Consider the following 19,678-nt stretch of genomic DNA (forward strand, 5'->3'; position numbering starts at 1 on the left):
AGATACGGTTAGCTTGGATAACACAGCAACAATAAACACCAGTTTACGTCCATGCAGCAACAATAAACACCAGTTTAATGATTATGATTGAATGACCTACCTCGAGCCCTCGCACACCTCACTGCACGCACAACTGTGTCCGTTAGAATAATTTTATCTCTAAAGTTTCCATTTTCTGTTGAAGAAGAGACACGATCTGTCTCAAAAGCTACAGTATCTATTTGTAATTAAAGATATACAGTATCTATTTGTAATTAAAGATATTCAGTATCTATTTATGTTAAAGATATTATTTTACTGGCTAAACAACTAATCATCATTTATACCCTATGGATACCAGTACAACGGGCCCATTTATCCTAACACATTTGGTTTTTTTTTTTTTTTTGGTAATTCTTTCCAAGACCTTGGAAGTTGATATTTTTGCTATATAACTAAGCTATTTATCTCTCTAAAAGGTCATTAAATTTATTTTTATAATGTAATTTTTATTAGTTACCAATTCAAATCATTAAAAAGCACTACACTTTCATCATTATCATATGTTACGTTAATTAGAATTTTGAATGCCTTTGTGATATTTTTCTAAAACACATTTCAAAAACGATTTGCACTTTCTGGTTTATTGGGCTTTTCTGTTAGTGCAATCAACTAAAACAGATAGTAAACTCAATCTTATTGCATTTACAAAAATACCGATAGCTGGAATTTTGTGGGTTTTTACGTTGTTATGGTGAAATGTATTTCCCTTTCACTGCAATCTTCAATCATAATAAACATAAAATTTCAGAATCTTCTCTTCATTCTTTTTTTTTTTTTAAGCTTTGCAAACTTGTTACTCTGCGCAAATTGTGTTAGTTAGTTGCAATCTGTGTGTTCCATTTAAAAAATGCTTATACATCTTATTGAAATTTATAAATAAAAGAAGATTATCTTGAAAACAAACACCTCTTGAAGCATTTCTGAAGAAGACGACTCCTTGTGCAATAAACCAACGAATGTGCATTTAGTCAATGATGATGAATCAACATTGTTTAACATTTGTAAGTCATAAACAATTTCTTTAAATTATAATTTGCTTGATTTTACAGGCTATGTTTTCATTTATTTGGATAAATCAATCATTGTTTAAACAAACAAATTAGCTAACTAATTTTATTGTTCAGAACGTAACCCACTTTTAACATTGTCTAAGGGAAATCAATTACCACTTTACGAGCATGCGCTGGGAACAAATTAACTTGAAGTCGGAACTACCTGCACTTGGATTTCAGGAAAACTTTTGACACTGTTGCACATAGTGTTATGTCAACAAGTATCTTATTTCAATTTCTCAACCTTCAACCCATGCATGGTACTGAGTAATATAGGTTCTAATACCTTTCATGCTTGGGGTTTTCATAAAAAATAAAAATAATAATAAAAATTAATAAAATCAAGTAAATGTTACAATAACATATTTTTATTTCCTTTTATTATGGAACAATTATTATTACAGAATATGAAGAAAAGGGCACCCAGTAAAATATGTCATACCTCAAATCATGGAAACTAAAATAATCATGGGAGCTAAACTAAAATAATTACTTACCGCACAGTGTCACCTTCCATATAACAAGTTTACCATTCTGATTTGGTAAATAATTTCATTCCAGTTGGTCTGTGAGAAGTGAATACTGTAGTTATTTGCATTGAATTTCTTCTTTCTTAGTGGATTTTAGGCTTATGACGCCTGTACCATTAACTCTCTTCAAAGAACTTTTGATCCATCTCCTTCTGGGACACCTTCTGTTTCTCTTCCTACTCATTTTCTCTACATGTTCTTTCCATTTTAACTGATAATTTTGTATTTCTTCTATTATGTTGTTTAGTCTTTCTCTTATATCTGTGCTTCTTTGGTGATGTAGTCTTGTTAATGCCAATTGTGGTGTGAGAAATTTCATTTGGGCTGCTTCCAGACATTTTTTATCCCTCTTCCCAAGTGTCCATACTTCACTATCCTATTTAAGTGCTACCTCTGATGGTTATGTATTTGCAATTTTGCTTGTATTGTCATTTGTTTGCCAAAATTTCTTTTTATCATTCCATTCATTCTATTATAAGTTTGTAATTTATATTCCATGTCCTTTTTAATTCTGAAATCCTGTTTCCTGAATACTTAAATTCAGTTACTTGTTCAATAATGTTAACATCTGTATTGAATTTAACCCATCCAAATGGCATTGAAAATGGCATTATTGTTACAGTACTGTAACAATAATTATAGTTTTTTTTATTTAATAAAATATGATTTAGATTTGTTTTCATCAAAAATTTTACTTTTACCATTGCTGTCAAAAGCTTTTTCCTTATTCTCATATATAACCAGAATACCTTAATCCCTACACTTGCCAGATAATAAAGCTTTTACAGTACTAACAAGTGCTTAATCCCTTTTTTAAATCTTAATGAGATACAAAGTTTTTCCAAAATTTTGGTTGTTGTATGGAGCATGGACATTTTTTGAATGTCTCCATCTAATTTTTGTTTTCAATTGATTAACAAAACTATATATTCTTTTAAAGTGAAATATTATATTCAGAACTGCAGCCATTTTTTAAAATAATTTAATAAGGCAGTTGGTCACAATGGGCAATTTTTGCAGATGTAAAAATTTAAAACATTTTTGTGTATCAAAATTCCTTCAACCCCCCCCCCTTCAAAATTCCATACTAACCTTAACTCTATATTACCATATTCCCAGAAATTATAAAATATATAAATAATTCAATCATATCATAAATAATCACAGTCCAATTTTTGCAAATGCATGATTTAGCATTTTAAAGTTGAGCTGCATGTAATGCTTCATGTTATAATATTCTTTTTCTTGATCTACAATACTTTACACATAAATTAAATGATAATTTTTGTATTGGAAATAGTAATTTAAAACTTTATTTCTCAACCTAAGTGATTGTGCAGGCTGTTTTTCGCACACCAATTCTTATAGCCTATAAAAAACATGACCATGCATCATTTTCCACTGATATTTTTTTTCTAGAATATCAAGTAAAAATAATAGAAGTAATTAAAGAAACATAAAATATTTATAATATCTCAATGTTTTGGTAGCTTATAATGCAGATATCAATAAAGATTAATACTATTTAAGTAGTATTAGCCAAAGACACTTTGGCTAATTGAAAATTACTGAATTTTAAAATGCCAGCAGCTATACTTAGTAGTGAGAAGAATTTTAATGAATATTAAGCCCTAACACCTGAACTTATTTACATCTGAAACCCATAATGACTAAACCACAGTGCTAGTTTAAAAAATAAATAATGGTTCATTTTTTAAAAAATGACAAAAAAAACAGTCATGGCATGCCTGGTACAGTATCAGATAGAATATCAATGAATACATTTCAGAGAAAAAGTAATTTTACATGGAAGAACAAGAAAAAAAATTAAATATTATTCTTGAAAAATAATTATAATGAGGCATGTGCAATCGTATAAATTTACATTTCGATTTCATTAATTTACTATGGAGAAATTCAACAATTTCTCACAAAACAGATTGCTAAATTTTGTTTTTGTTGTCATAACTATAGTAGGGAGAGCCTTCTAAGCTATTTGATTAACTGTAATGGCAGTTGTAATGTGGAATTAAATCTTTTTTTTTTTTTTTTTTTTTTGTGCACATCAGTAAGCTACTATTTGTGCAAGAGACTTACAATAGATTTAATCACACATACCTTTTTCCACCTTACTTTCAACTGTTCCAAAGTGACATCAGACTGGTCACTGGTTCATGCAAGTAAGGTATGACAAGGTTGTACAGTACAGTCTTGATGACCAGCCATATATGTATAATTTGCAATAAGTTAAAGTTAGGAGACAGGCAGAATTATTTAAGTACAGGTCAATGTTGCAAAAAGCCGTGAGTTAGGTTAAATTTGAAAGTTTCTGCAATTTTGCACAGACACAAAAGAAGGGAGCATATGATGAGAGCCTTGTTGATCAAATCGGAACCTGGAGAGATTGTGCAAGACTCAAAAGGTAAAATTTTTCTCAGCCTGGTCTATGCTTTGTAAAAGGAGAAACTTCTTCTACAGGGAGGGAATACACTTAAATAAAAAGGGTGCAAGAATATTTGCTGATGCTATTGAGGTAGTGTTAGGTGGATCAGAAAATTGCTAGCTTGGGGGGATACATGGACTAATAGATTAACAGTAGCCACTGGCAGAGGTGAAAGTGATTCTTGCACTGCTTCTATTGGAATGATCAGCAGCCTGGAAAACAAGATGCAGGGGATTCCAGAGACTGCTGGGAGTCATTGCGAAACAAGTAAATACATGGGATGTGTTAGAGTAGCTAAGAATAGGAACAAGTGCATGTATACTTGCAAGTACACTAATGCTAGGACTTTGGTAAATAAATCTGATGACTTTGAGGTGTTAATCAAAACATCAAAGGAAGATTACTGTGGGGATATCACAGATCTGGTGTCACACAGATATAAGGAATGCAGAACTGGAATTTGGGGAGTACAATGTGTACAGAAAGGATGGACAGGAAGGGAAGAGGGGTTATGCTATTAGTTAAGAAACACAAAATCCAAGAAAGTGAACCCAGTCGACATCGCTGGACAGTGCAGTGTCGAGTCAGTTTGGTGTGACATAAGCATTGGGAGAACGAAATTAAGAGTAGGAGTGTTCTATAATGACTCTGATGAGTATAATAATAAACTGTACAGGTAAATAGAGTGGGCCAGTAAATCAGAGTCTTATAATGGGTGATTTTAATTTCCCAGATACTGACTGGAATTTGTGGGTTGGTCACACATACTAGCAAGGCTTTTAGGGATTTATTGGATGATTGATTTCTACAGCAGCATGTTTGAGAGGCAACTAGAGGGAGTAATACTCATGATCTCATTATCAGTAGTGATTCTTCATGCATTAAGAATCTGCAGATAAAGGATCCACTAGGTGGCAGTGATCACATTGTGCTCAAGTAGGATTTACTCAGAGGTAACTACCATCAGTGGTTAACAGAACGGTTTTTGCTTTCATAAAGGTGACTAGCGTGGTCTTAGACAGTATTTAAATTCTATATGGTGGTACCAATTGATGATGTTACAAACAGCAAATTCAAAATGGGAAGCATTCAAAGAATTAATCTTGGATAGTACTAGGCTTTTCATACCAACTAAGAAATATTATTCAAGGTTTAGGCCTAAGTGGATGTCACATGAACCAATGAGCAATGTGACAGAGAAGAAAAATGCATGGGATACATATAAATTAACAGGTGACACAGAAGCCTATGATATATATATAAGTTGTTCTGTAAGCAAGTCAGAGAGGAGATTAGGCAAGCAACAACAGATTACAAGAAATCTTTAGCAAAGGATGCAAAGGTAGAACAGCAAAGAGTTCTTTAATTATGTAAACTCTAGGAGGGGATGGAATCAGACTGAAGGGAGTCCGAGTAGTGTGTATGTGGAGGGAACTGTCAAGGCCACATTATGGCAAGGATCTGGGTATATTCTTACCATGTGTACGCCATATCCAAAAATTTCATTACTTCATACAGCATGTCCCCCCCCCCACTTTTTCTTACTATTGAATTCACCATGAATTATCAAACTAATAGAATAAGCTTATCTGTGGAAAGATCTAAACCTCCCAAACACTTCCTAGTCAATTTAAAAATATACGTGGTCTTAATTCTAATCTCACAATGTTCATTTCCACTTGCAGTCTAGTCTGCCAAACCCTATGTACTTTTTCTGAGAGAATCTCAGTTATGGGTTGATTCAAGTACTGCTCATCTCAGTTGTCAAATTATTCGCTGTATGATTCCTTTCGCCTCAAAGGTGGTACTTGTGCATAGGTCCATTATGATATTCCATATCAGAGACTTATTAATTTTAAATTTCATCTTTTTGATCTTCTCTGGCTCCAAATCTCTATGTCATTGTATCAAATTCACTTGTTGTCTCTACCATTCTCCCAACTCATCACTTGAAGCTCTTTCACTTGCTCTCTTTGCAACTCGACTTTCTCCAGTCCAACTTTACTAACAGTGAGGTAATTTCCCTTGGTGATTTTAATGTTCACAACTCCAGCTGGCTTCCGTTTTCTAGTCACACTGACCCAGCTGGTCGACATGCTGAGCTTTTGCAATTACTAATGACCTTGCATAGATTGTTCATTTACCTACAAGAATAGAGGACAATCCTAATCATACAGCCAATATGCTTTATCTTTTTCTCACAAACAACTCTTCAAAGTACACGGTCGAAGTGAGAGGTCCTTTAGGCACCTCAGATCACAACTTGGTGAATTGTCTCTTCTCAATGGAGCCTTTATCTCATGGCTATTCCCAACCTCATGTTATTTGGCATTACAAGAATGCAAAATGGGATGACCTGCGAGATTTCTTCTTTTCCTTAGTCAGACTACTGTTGCAAAACTTCCGATGTCAACGTTTGCTCAGAATGTGTCAGTGAAATTATTCTTGTACGAATGGAATCCTTTATGCAACACTAATGACACAGCTGCAAACTTCAATACATTAGTATCGAAGTTTGCAGATGATACAAAGGTTGGCAGGGTTGTTAATGACATTAATGAAACTGTGTTACTGCAACAGGATCTGGAAAATTTGGCCAGATGGGCTGAGAAGTGGCAACTGAAGTTTAACATTGAAAAATGCAAAGTACTGCATATGGGTAAAAGTAACCCCAGAGAAACGTACCAACTGTGTGGTACTACACTTAAGGTGGTAGAAAATTAAAAAGCCTTTACATTAACTGTGCAGTCAGATATGAAGTTTTCTAAGCAATGCAGACAGACAGACTGCCAGGGCAAGTCATCGGGTGTTGTCAATGATATACAGGAATTTTGCTAGAAGGAAAAGGAGGTGATTGTCCCTCTGTATAAGGCAATGGTCAGGCCACACCTTGAGTACTGCGTGCAGGTCTGGAGACCTCATTTTAGGAAGGATGTAGATTTGCTTGGGCGTGTACAGAGAAGGGCAACAAGATTGGTGAGGGGAATGAAGGGATCCTCTTACCAGGAGAGGCTTCAGTTCTGCAAATTGCAGCAGCTGGAGACTAGGCAACTGCGAGATGATCTGATTAAGGTGTATAAGGCCTTGAATAGGTTGAGAACGCTAAATTCTGATGGGATTCTTCCAGTTGTTCAGATTACAAACCTAAGGGGGCAAAAATTGTAAATTGAGGAAGGACAGATGTAGAATAGATGTGTGGAAATTTACCTTTAGCCAGCGGGTAATTAATTACTAGAACAAATTTCCATCTGTCGTTGTAGAAGTTGATAGGTTAAATAAATATAAGGAGGAAATGGACAAACATTTAGAGTGGATTGTTTTGAATTTTTTTTTTTTTTTTTGTCTAATGCTGCATAAGCTCATTCACTTGCATCACATGCCACTACTACTACTAGTCCACTTTAAAATCTCATCCTTTATCTAAACCTTGGTTTTCCAATAAATGTGCTAAGGCTGTTGAAGAGATGGAAACAACCCTTCTAAGCACACAGTCGAAGCGAGAGGTCTTTGGGCACCTCAGATCACAACTTGGTGATTGTCTCTTCTCCAATGGAGCCTTTATCTCATGGCTAATCCCAACCTCGTATTGTATGGCATTACAAGAATACAAAATGGGATGACCTGTGAGATTTATTTTCTTCTTTTTCTGTGTCGGATTACTGTTTCAAAACTCCTGATGTCAACGTTTGCTCAGATCGTGTCAGTGAAATTATTCTTGCAGGAATGGAATCCTTTATCCCACTTTAAAATCTCGTCCTTTATCTAAACCTTGGTTTTCCAATAAATGTGCTAAGGCTGTTCAAGAAAAGAACGCAGCATATCATAATTGGCTTGTTTCTAATTCTTCAGTTTCATTTTCTGCCAACACCAAAGCTCGCAACAATTGTAAAGCAGTTATTAATCAGTCCAAACTAGAGTTTGAACATGCTAAGATTAGAAAACTTGCTTCTTGCCCTAATGGTAGCCGAGCATTCTGATCTCCTGCCAAAGCTATTGGCCGCAACTTTTGCCCATCTCTGCTCCTACCTCTGTAAAAACCAGATGGTTCTGTTGTTACTTCAGCCAAGAATAAAGCTGACCTGCTAGTATCCCATTTTTCTTCCAAATCATGTATTAATGATCTTGGTAAAACACCTCCCACCCTTCCCAACATGCTCCGTTCAATGCCTCCTGTGGTCTTCCATCAAAAGGATGTCAGAAGGATTTTGACGAATCTTGATGCTAAGAAAGCTCCAGGTCCTGAAGGTATTTCTCCTCTACTTCTCAAAACCTGGGCTCCTGAAATTACTCCTATTCTTTGCCGCCTTTTTTCACTTTCACTTTCACTTCTTATTCCAAGGGAGTTTTCCTTTCTGCTTGGAAATTTACTCATATCCAACCGCTTTCTAAAAAGGGTGACAAAAACCTCCCATCCAATTATCGTCCCATTTCAATTACTTCTACTCTTTCTAAAGTAATGGAGAAATCAATTAACCGCCAACTCTTAAACTACCCAGAAACTTTCCGTCTGATCAACGATCACCAGTATGGATTCTGTCAGTGTCGACCCACTGATGATATTCTGGCTTACGTTACCCATTTATGGACAAATTCAAAGGGAAATTTCGGTGAAACACAAGCAGTTGCTCTTGACATCTCAAAGGCTTTCGACGGTGTTTGGCATAAAGGTTTTCTAAACAAGCTTCAATCTTACGGTTCGCCAACTGTTTTGTGTAATTGGTTGTCCAGTTTTCTCACTCGTTCACTGAAGGTGATGGTAGATGGCTCTCTGTCTAACTTCTCCACTAATGCTGGTGTCCCCAATGGTTCAGTTCTTTCCCCCCCACGCTTTTCCTCTTGTATAGTAATGACCTTCTTCCATTGACTGGAAATGCTATCCACTGTTTTGCCACATTGCATTCCACTTTGAGAAACCTTGCCCTGCTCAATCAGTTTCAACTTCTCGAATATCTGCTACCAATTCCTTAAATGCCGATCTCCAGGTAATTCACCAGTGGGGCAAAGACAACTTAGTTAATTTCAACCCTTCTAAAACTCAGTTGTGTCTTATATCTGGTAAAAAGGATTCTTCTGCTCCCATGCTTATCTTTGGTGACACTCCGATTTCTAGGCAAATTGATATATCTCTTTTGGGGATTATCCTGACTTCTAATCTCTTTTGGCACAAGCACATTACAAATATTGCTTCCTCTGCATCTAAAAAAAACTTGGTTTTCTCTTTCACTCTCGGCGTTACTTTCTTCCAAACAGCTGTTCACTCTGTACAAATCGCAAATCCGCCCTACTGTGGAATGTTGTTCCCACATCTGGTGGGTGTCCCCAAAACCATTCTCAGGCTTCTAGATTCCATTCAGAAGAGGGCAATTAGGTTAATTAATGACTAATCTCTAACTGAGTCTCTCCACTCGCTGCTCATAGACGTACTGTTTCTTCTGCATTCCTTTTCTATAGATACGTCCATGGGCACTGTTCTTCTGGATTGGCTTCTATAATTCCCGCTCTCTCTTTCAAAACAGTGCGAACACGTGCCACCACCACCAGTGAGCATCCATTTACTGTCCAACTTCAAATCCACAGAACAAACTTTTCATCTTCCTTGTTTATTCATTCAACTGCCATTTTCTGGAAAAACCTTCCTTCATACGTATTTCCTGAAAATTACAGTCTACAGAAGTTCAAGTCTAATGTCAACAAGTATCTTCTTTCGCCTTCTCAACCTCCAACCCAATCACGGTACTAAGTACCATAGGTTCTTATCTCTCGTGTTTGGGATTTTCATTAAAAAAAAAATAATAATAATAATAATAATAATAAAAATAGCTCAGACACAGCATGGGTTTGTTAAGGGGAAGTCTTCTCCGACCAATTTGATTGGATACTATGTGGTCACAAAGGAACTGAATGCAAAGAATAATTTTGATAATATATATTTGGATCTTAGAAAGGCTTTTTATATTTTTGCACGTGGACGCCTGCTGCAGTGTGGCATTGGAGGCAAATTCCGCTAAGGAGAAAGGGATTATTGAGTGGGAGGAGACAGAGAGTGATAATTAATGGACACTACTCATTGTTGTTTTCTGTATCTATTAATGATATTGATTATGGTATATCAGGTTTAATGTCTAAGTTTGCAGATGATGCGAAGGTTGACATGGTTCTTAATGACCCTAATTACAGTATGTTACTGCAACAGGAACTAGAAAAGTTGAGCAGATGGACTGAGAGGTGGCAACTGAAGTTTAACATTGACAAATGTAAAGTGCTGCATGTGGGAAACAGTAACCGTCGAGTAACATATCAGCTGTGTGGTACTAGCAGAGGATGAAAAGGACCCATAGATAATTGTGAAGTCAGATGTGAAGTTTGTGAGCAGTGCAGATGGTCTGCAAGTGTAGCTCATGGTGTCTTGTCAAATGATATACAGGAATTTTTCTAGCAGGGATAGAGAGGTTTTTTTTTTTTTTTTTTTGATTTGGTAGTTGTTGGCGCATCGGCTTCTGTGGCCATATTGCACCTCCCAAGGTTTTTGCAGTACTTTGTTCCAAGCCCGAGGCGGGAATCGAACCCGCGACCTTTGGGTTGCCGGGCAGGTACTTTACCCACTCGGCTAGCCCGGTCGGCGATAGAGAGGTGATTATCCCCATGTATAAGGCAATGGTCAGGCCACACCTTGTATACAGTACTCAAGGTGTGGTCAGGCCACACCTTGAGTACTGTATACAGAGCTGGAGGCCTCATTTTACGAAGGATGTAGAGCTGCTGGAACAAGGGCAGAGAAGGACAACAAGATTAGTGAATGGAACAAAGGATTGCTCTTATGAAGAAAGGCTTAAGTTTTGCAAATTACAGTCTCCGGAGACTAGGCACCTGCAAGGTTTTTTTTTTTTTTTTTTTGATTTGGTAGTTGTTGGCGCATCGGCTTCTGTGGCCATATTGCACCTCCCAAGGTTTTTGCAGTACTTTGATCCAAGCCCGAGGCGGGAATCGAACCCGCGACCTTTGGGTTGCCGGGCAGGTACTTTACCCACTCGGCTAGCCCGGTCGGCGCACCTGCAAGGTGATCTGATTGAGGTGTATAATGTCTTGAATAGTTTGAGCATGCTCAATGATGATGGGATTAATCCGCTTGATCAGAATAGTCGCCTGAGAGGGTATAAATTCAAACTGAGGAAACACAGCTGTAGGACAGATGTGCGGAAGTTTGCCTTTACCTAGTGGTTGGTTGATAGTCGGAACAAACTTCCATGTATCGTTGTAGAAGCTGATAGCTTAAATAGATTCAAGGCAGATCTAGGCAAACATTTGGAGCGAATAATAGATGGGTGAAATGAGAAGATGTTTTCTTTTCTTTTTTTTTGGCTGATGCTGTATAAGCTTGCTTTCTTGCATCATATGCCTTTACTAACACTAATGCTAAGTTAAGTAAACGTCTGCAGAGCTGTCGTCTTTACATCTGTTTTTGCAGCCAGAATATTTAAACTGCATAGATAATGCAATGGTTTTAATTCTCACAGAAGAACAAGCTAGCTTTTGCAATGAGTTGTCCTAATATTGCACTATTTTCAAACAGATGGCTTTGTCAAAAAAGGTTAATTTGCCATTTATTGAAAAGATAAGACATAGCTAACTAGTCCCTTAGCAGATAGCAGGTGGGTTCCATCAAAAAACCTCAGGTAAAACAGACAGCTATAGCTACATTTTACAACTTTGAAGCCTGATTTCGTATGCTCACATCAAATAACTTCTTTTCAGCTGGTTTGTCTGAGTGCTGTCAATAAGACTAACTCCTGTCTGATGAGGGGCCAGTTAGTCCTGAAACAAAATGTTGTAGCAGCGTCTTCTCTTTCAATCAGGTGGCCTTGACAAAAGGCCACCTGACTTAAGGAGGAGACACTGTTTGAAAGATAAGATACTACTATGAAAATATATTTCAGGTCTAATCAATCCCTCATCAGATAGTATGTGGTCTGTAATGGCAACACTCAAACCAAAACAATTGCAAAAAAAATTGCTTGACATGAGCTGCCATGTAGTACATGACGTCAATTGCTACAGTTTCAGGTTGCTGCTACAGTTCATAAACTGTAGCACCAATCTGAAAAATGCACTTGTAGATGAATAAGTTAAACACGTGCTTAATTGATATATGGAGTAATATCTAACTGCGAATGGTATTATATGACAATAAAAATAAATAAATAAAAAAATTAATTATGAAATGAAGATAGTATTATGAATATATGAGAATGCTTGTCACTAGGAATGGAACAGAGTTCATAAATTATATTTACAATGAATCATTCAAATATAGCCTCCCTTAAGCACATAAGAAAAAAAAATTATAAACAATTTATTCAGTTTAACAAGTTAAGTGCAAATATCAATTTAACATTAATCATTCCATAATAAACATACATCATACCTTGAATAAACAGTTCTGTTATTTATATTAGCCTCTATTGTGTTGTTATTAGTTTCTGTAAAGTCTGGAGAAACTGCAAAACTGACAGATGACGTTGACGATGACAATGTGGAACTAATTGTTGAAGAACAGACTTGATCTTCACATGATTTCAGCACATTCTGGATTTTATTTCGAATTAACCCACCAGGTGGTTGCCATAATACAAGTGCCATAGAGGGTCTTTCTCTAAGAGGATAAGTGGAATAACTTCAGTATGTAAATATACAAACCTGAATTATATTAGGATACAGTAAGAATAAATTATAGTATTAATCTGCAAAAATTAGACTAATCACTGTTAACATAAATAGCAATAGCTATAAGATAATTTATCACTGGTTAAGAAAGGTATCAAAACCAATTTTAGTGAAACTGTTTAATAATAAATCTTTTTCAACTAATATTAACTTTTACAAAAATAATTCACTACCAAAAATCCTAGACCATATACAGCAATGAGCCAAAACATTATGACCACATACCTAATATGATGTTGGTCCTCCATGTGCAGCGAAAACAGCTCGTACCTGGCGAGGCATGGATGCTACAAGATTTCTAAATATGGCTTGTGGTATCTGGTACCAACACGTAACCAGCAGATCCTTTAACTCTTGTAAGGTCCGCGGTTGAGATGACGCAGATCGGAGTTACTGTTCCAACACAAACCACAGATACTCAATGCGATTAATGTCCAGGGAATTTGGAGGCCAGGACAATATCTGGAAGTCTTCTTCATGTTCTGTGAACCAGTCTCAAACAATCCAGGCGGTGGGGCATGGCACATTATCCTGTTGAAAGACGGCACCAGACGGGAAGACCATTGCCATGAAAGGGTGTATCTAGTCAGCAATGATGTTTAGGTATGTAGTGGACATGTGTATATGTAAAGGGCAGCTCCTAGAATGTTTTTTCAACATGGCCTCGTATCTCTGTGAAAAATAGTATAACTACAAATGGGCCAGATGTGTGTGTGTGTGTGTGTGTGACATAGGTTTGTGTGTATTATGTGTGTTCTGTTGTTATGTTCTGGCCTCTTGGCTACGCAGAAGCATCAGTCACCTGGACAGATGATTCTCGGTACTCGTCCACACCACGGGAAGGTGGGTCAGTCCATGTAAACCATGTACTGTCTCATGAGAGACTCTGACCCACTTGGTGTTGCCAGAAGGTAGGTCAGGACCCTCTGGGGGCCCAATCCAGAGGGACAATAAAAAATAAAATAAAATAATAAATGAAGCAGAAGAAAATAAAACATGTATAATAAAAATAATACAAATAAAAATTAAATAAGTAAAAACAATAAATAAATAAAAATAAAAATAATAAATAAATAAATAAAATAATAAAATAAGTAAAATGAAAAGAAAGGTAGTGGTGCTGCTAAAAAATTAAAAATAAAAAAGTAAACAAATAAAAAAAAACAGAAAGTAGTGGTGCTCCTAAAAAAAAAAAATTATAATAATAAATAAATACATAGAAAGAAGGTAGTGATGCTGCTAAAGAAAAAAAAAAAACACAAGAAAGAAAAGCACTTAATTTTGTCTGCAGGGCGAGGAAAAATTTCACTTCTTGAGGATTTGAGTTTATATAACTATTATTAAAGGAGATCTAACCAGCTATGCATCAACAGGACCATTGTACTGCAATCTGTTGAGCTCTGTCGACACTGAATGCCTTCGAAGAAATACGCCTTGAGCAAAAGCCTGAAGAATTAGATATGACTACGAGCTTTGAAGCAGAGAGATGACTCCTGTCCTAGTTGAAAATTAGGAAGTGCATGAAGAGGAAGTCTGAGATCATCATACAGGGAGCAATGATACAAGATGTGACCCCAACTCTCCGGTGATCCCCAAGAACAGAGGTCTGTTTGTGATAAATTGAACCTAAAGACTCTGGCTCATCGATCCATGTCCTGTCAACAGGTAGAACATGAATATATGTCCATGCAGAACCACAATCGAACATGTTTATCAAGAATAAATGAAACGACTGGTATACATTTTCTCATTGTTGCGCCAACAGGAGCTGTATCCCATCAAGACTGCCAGATATTAACCAGCTCATTCCATAGTCTCCTTCTTTCTCTTTTAGTATCATATTGAAGGTTGACGGTTATTCCAAGATATTCGGTCTCAATCTGGTTTTTCAGTCTTTATAAAAATCCTCTAAAAGTAAATTGCAAGTCTAACGGTAATGTTCCGGCTAGCACTTACAGAGCTTGCGTCGAGACTGTCCTGAAGGCCTTAACTGTACATCGCAAGATGGTTCTCTGCAAGGAGGGGAGTTATGCCGCCCCTCTATGTTACCAGGCAGTAAAGAAGATACCACTTGGACGCATTCATTCCTTCCCCCCCCCCCCCAATACACGCATATGCATCTGGCAATTATAGATATTCACACTGCAGCTTAACTGGAAATGAGACTCATCAGTCTATGATGTGGTCTCCAGTCTCCGGACTGCTGTTGACCTCCACCCTGCCCTTAGGTCCTTGAGGTTCTCACAGACATTCTCTCAGATAGGCCAGACAAGCTGTACTTGCTACCTCGGAGTCTAAAATGTTGATGGAACTAATATTCAGGTGACATTCAAGTCAAGTAGACCCAATTTTGGCAAAGTCTGGAATGTCTGTGACAGCCAAACTCTCTGCTTGCACCTTCATGATGGTGAGACTGTTAGTAATCTTGGGTATAACCTCCATGCACAAGCACACTGGGTGACCACCCAGGTAGGAACCAATGTAAGCAGGGGTCTAGGTGTGGCGTCCACACCACATGGAGGATTGCCGCCCCTCTGTGTTAGAAGACTCTCATCAACTGGTGCAATACCACCACTTTGCTTATTGGAGGCTTGAAGTGGTGGAACCCATTTAGACTCTAGAGCTCAGTTCCGGTTAACCCTTCCCTATCTCTTCCATCATGCATTATGATTGACGACTTTTGAGGTTATGATGAACATCGTGGCGGGATCCAATATTCCTTACATTTCGAGGGTACAGCTCTAAAACAGTGGTCGCAGGCTGGCCGCTGTTAGTAAAGCAGACCGAACCTATTGGTAACTCTTTAGGAGGCTTCCAGATCAGCTATTGTATAATCTTGATACCTCTACTCTGCCAAAGTGAAGGGAGGAAGTCCGAGTAGTATGTATGCAGCGAGCATTGTCGAGGCCACGTTATGTCAAGGATCTGGGTATATTCTTACCATGCGTACGCAATTTCATTACTTCATACAGCATGTCCCACCCACTTTTTCTTACTATTGAATACACCATGAATTGTCAAACTAATAGAGTAAGCTTATCTGCAAAAAAATCTAAACCTCCCAAGCACTTCCTAATTGATTTCACAAATATACGTGGTCTCAATTCTAATCTGAATGTCCATTTCCACTTGCAGTCTGCCAAACCAAATGTACTTTTTCTGACAGAATCTCAGTTATCGGTTGATTGAACTACTGCTCATCTCAGATGCACAAATTATTCACTGTATGATTCCTTTTTGCCTCAAAGTTGATAAATGTGCATATCTACATTCTGATATTCGCTGTCAGAGACTTGGCAATTTGGAATCTCCTCTCTTTGTCTTCTCTGGCTTAAAATCTCTCTACCTCATTGTGTAAAATTCATCTGTTGTCTCTACCATTCTCCCAACTCCACTAATCACTTGGAATTCTCTGACTTTCTCTCTTTGCAACTTGACTTTCTCCAGTCCAACTTTCCTAACAGTGAGGTAATTTTCCTTGGTGATTTTAATGTTCACAACTCCAGCTGGCTTCCATTTTCTAGTCACACCGACCCAGCTGGTCGAGATGGTGAGGCTTTTGCAATTACTAATGACCTTGCACAGATTGTTCATTTACCTACACGAATAGAGGATAATCCTAACCATCCAGGCAACACGCTTGATCTTTTTCTCACAAACAACCCTTCTAAGTATACGGTCGAAGTGAGAGGTCTTTAGGCACTTCTGATCACAACTTGGTGATTTTTCTCTTTTCCAATGGAGCCTTTATCTCATGGCTATTCCCAACCTCTTGTTGTTTGGCATTACAAGAATGCAAAATGGGATGCCCTGCAAGATTTCTTTTCTTCTTTTCATTGGTCAGATTACTGTTTCAAAACTCCTGATGTCAACGTTTACTCAGATTGTGTCAGTGAAATTATTCTTGCAGAAATGGAATCCTTTATCCCACACTCCACTTTAAAATCTCGTCCTTTATCTAAACCTTGGTTTACAAATAAATGTGCTAAGGCTGTTCAAGAGAAGAATGTTGCATATCGTAATTGGTTTGTTTCTAATTCTTCAGTTTCATTTTCTGCCTACACCAAAGCTTACAACAATTGTAAAGCAGTTATTAATCAGTCCAAACTAGAGTTTGAACAGGCTAAGAGAAGAAAACTTGCTTTTTGCCCTAATGGTAGCCAAGCATTCTCGTCTCTTGCCAAAACTATTGGCCCCAACTTTTGCCCATCTCTGCTCTCACCTCTCCAAATCAGATTGTTCTGTTGTCACTTCAGCCAAGGATAAAGCTGACCTGCTAGCATCCCATTTTTCTACCAACTCATGTATTAATGATCTTGGTAAAACACCTCCCACCATTCCCAACACACTCCATTCAATGCCTCTTGTGGTCTTCCGTCAATAGGATGTCACAAAAATTTTGACGAATCTTGATGCTAAGAAATCTCCAGGTCCCGATGGTATTTCTCCACTTGTTCTCAAAACCTGTGCTCCTGAACTTACTCCTATTCTTTGCCGCCTTTTTTCACTTTCTTATTCCAAAGGTGTTTTTTCTTCTGCTTGGAAATATGCTCATATCCAGCGAGTTCCTAAAAAGGGTGACAAATCCCTCCCATCCAATTTTCGTCCCATTGCAATTACTTCTACTCTTTCTAAAGTAATGGGGAAATCAATTAACCGCCAACTCTTAAACTACCTAGAAACCTTCCGTCTGATCAACGATTGCCAGTACGGATCATTAGTGTCGATCCACTGGTGATATTCTGGCTTATCTTATCCATTTATGGACTAATTCAATGGAAAGTTTCGGTGAAACACAGGTAGTTGCTCTTGACATCTCAAAGGCTTCCGATCGTGTTTGGCATAAAGGTCTTCTAAACAAGCTTCCATCTTATGGTTTGCCAACTGTTTTTAGTAATTGGTTATCCAATTTTCTCTCTGATCGCTCACTGAGGGTGATGGTAGATGGCTCTCTGTCTTCTAACATCTCCACTAATGCCGGTGTCCCCCAAGGTTCAGTTCTTTCCCCTTTGTATATTAATGACTTTCTTTTATTGACTGGAAATCCTATCCATAGTTTTACCGATGATAGCACATTGCATTCCACTCTCCATTTTGAGAAACCTTGCCCTGCTCAATCAGTTTCAACTTCTTGAATATCTGCTACCAATTCCTTAAATGCCGATCTTCAGGTATTTCTCCAGTGGGGCAAAGAAAACTTAGCTGATTTGAACCCTTCTAAAACTCAGTCTTCTCTTATATCTCGCAAAAATGATTATTCTACTCCTATGCTTATCTTTAGTGACACTCCGATTTCTAGGCAAAATGGTATCTCTCTTTTGGGGATTACCCTGACTTCTAATCTCTTTTGGCACAAGCACATTACAAATTTTGTTTCTTCTGCATCTTAAAAAACTTGGTTTTCTCTTTCGCTCTCAGCGTTACTTTTCTTCCAAACAGCTGCTCACTCTGTATAAATCGGAAATCTGCCCTGCCATGGAATATTGTTCCCACATCTGGGGTGGTGCCCTCAAAACCTCTCTCAGGCTTCTTGATTCCATTCAGAAGAGGGCAGTTAGGTTAATTAATGATTCATCTCTAACAGTCTCTCCACTCGCTTTCTCATAGACGTACTGTTTCTGCAGCATGCCTCTTCTACAGATACTTCCATGGACACTGTTCTTCTGAATTGGCTTCTATAATTCCCGCTCACTCTTTCAAAACAGTCCGAACATGTGCCGCCACCAGCCAACATCCATTTACTGTCCAACTTCAAACTCACAGAACCAACTTTCATTCTTCCTCGTTTATTCATTCAACTGCCGTTTTCTGGAACAACCTTCCTTCATACGTATTTCCTGAAAATTACAGTCTACAGAAATTCAAGTACAATGTCAACAAATATCTTCTTTCGTCTTCTCAACCTCCAACGCAAGCACGGTACTAAGAACTATAAGTTCTAATACCTCTCATGTTTGGGGTTTACATAAAAGGAAAAAAAAAAAAAAGTGAGGAATAAAATTGAGACTGGAATTAATTACCATCCTAGAACCTTGTTCTCTTTAATTATGGGAAAATAAATGTTGTTCATCTTGACCATTGGAGGACAAGAGATATACAACTTTGATCCAAGAATCATCATCTATTTTTGACAAGCTGTTGTTGTTGTTGTTGTTTTGGTTTTTAGGAGCATTAGCAACTAAGGCCATATTGCTCCAGGATATGCGGTGGTCATTCCTTAACCTTTCCGCATCCTCCGTATTTGGTGGTGACGGGCTCGAACCCCGGTCTAATCAAGAAGCGTGTGCTACGCACTGCTGCTCCTTCCCACCTGGCTACGGAGGCGCCTTTTTGACAAGCGAATTTTAAACTAATTGGTCACAGTCCAATCATAGAGATCCCGGAGAACAAAATTTGCAGTAGTTTCAAGATCGGCCCTAGAGATACCATTTACCAAGATGGTGAGATCGCCTGAATACGCTATTATTTTGACATTATCGAAAGATCGGGAGAGCCTCTGCTGCAGCCACGTGTTCCATGTAAAAGGACCCAATATAGAGCCCCAGTATCTAGAGGGTGCCCCTGTGGGCACCCTCAAGATACTGATCTTCATACTTGGCTATGTCTAGCCTTCACTATTATGGTTCTATTGGCAAAGTAATTACAGATTAAAAAGTAAAGGTTGTTGGGGCACCTAGCCGATCGCAGATGCTCCAAAACACTCTCCCACCAAAGCGTGTCGAAGGCGCCTTCGAAGTCAATGAAAACATCCAGGGTATATTTATGTACCGAGTTTTGAACTGAAGAGACAAAGTCCACAAGAGCATCCTAGCAGGAACGCCTGGGATGGAACCCATATTGACTCCTTGAAAGCAGATCCTGTTCTACCAGTAGGTTATTCAATCTAATAG

The 19,678-nt window shown here is 37.8% G+C and overlaps 1 protein-coding gene across 4 annotated transcripts in view; it reads right to left on the reverse strand.

The window, feature by feature from the left end:
- The window catches only part of Mst85C, a 231,492-nt gene that overhangs the window by 66,169 nt on the left and 145,645 nt on the right, over nucleotides 1-19,678 (reverse strand). For all 4 annotated transcript variants that reach the window (XM_090373477.1, XM_090373476.1, XM_090373480.1 and 1 more), the window contains exon 6: nucleotides 12,490-12,717. In XM_090373477.1, the coding sequence (XP_090229603.1) occupies nucleotides 12,490-12,717 (228 nt within the window). The remainder of the gene's footprint in view (nucleotides 1-12,489; nucleotides 12,718-19,678) is intronic.

Source organism: Mastigoproctus giganteus, chromosome 5 (genome assembly GCF_048544385.1).
Source record: "Mastigoproctus giganteus isolate SK-2022 chromosome 5, ASM4854438v1, whole genome shotgun sequence".
Classification (NCBI taxonomy): domain Eukaryota; kingdom Metazoa; phylum Arthropoda; class Arachnida; order Uropygi; family Thelyphonidae; genus Mastigoproctus; species Mastigoproctus giganteus.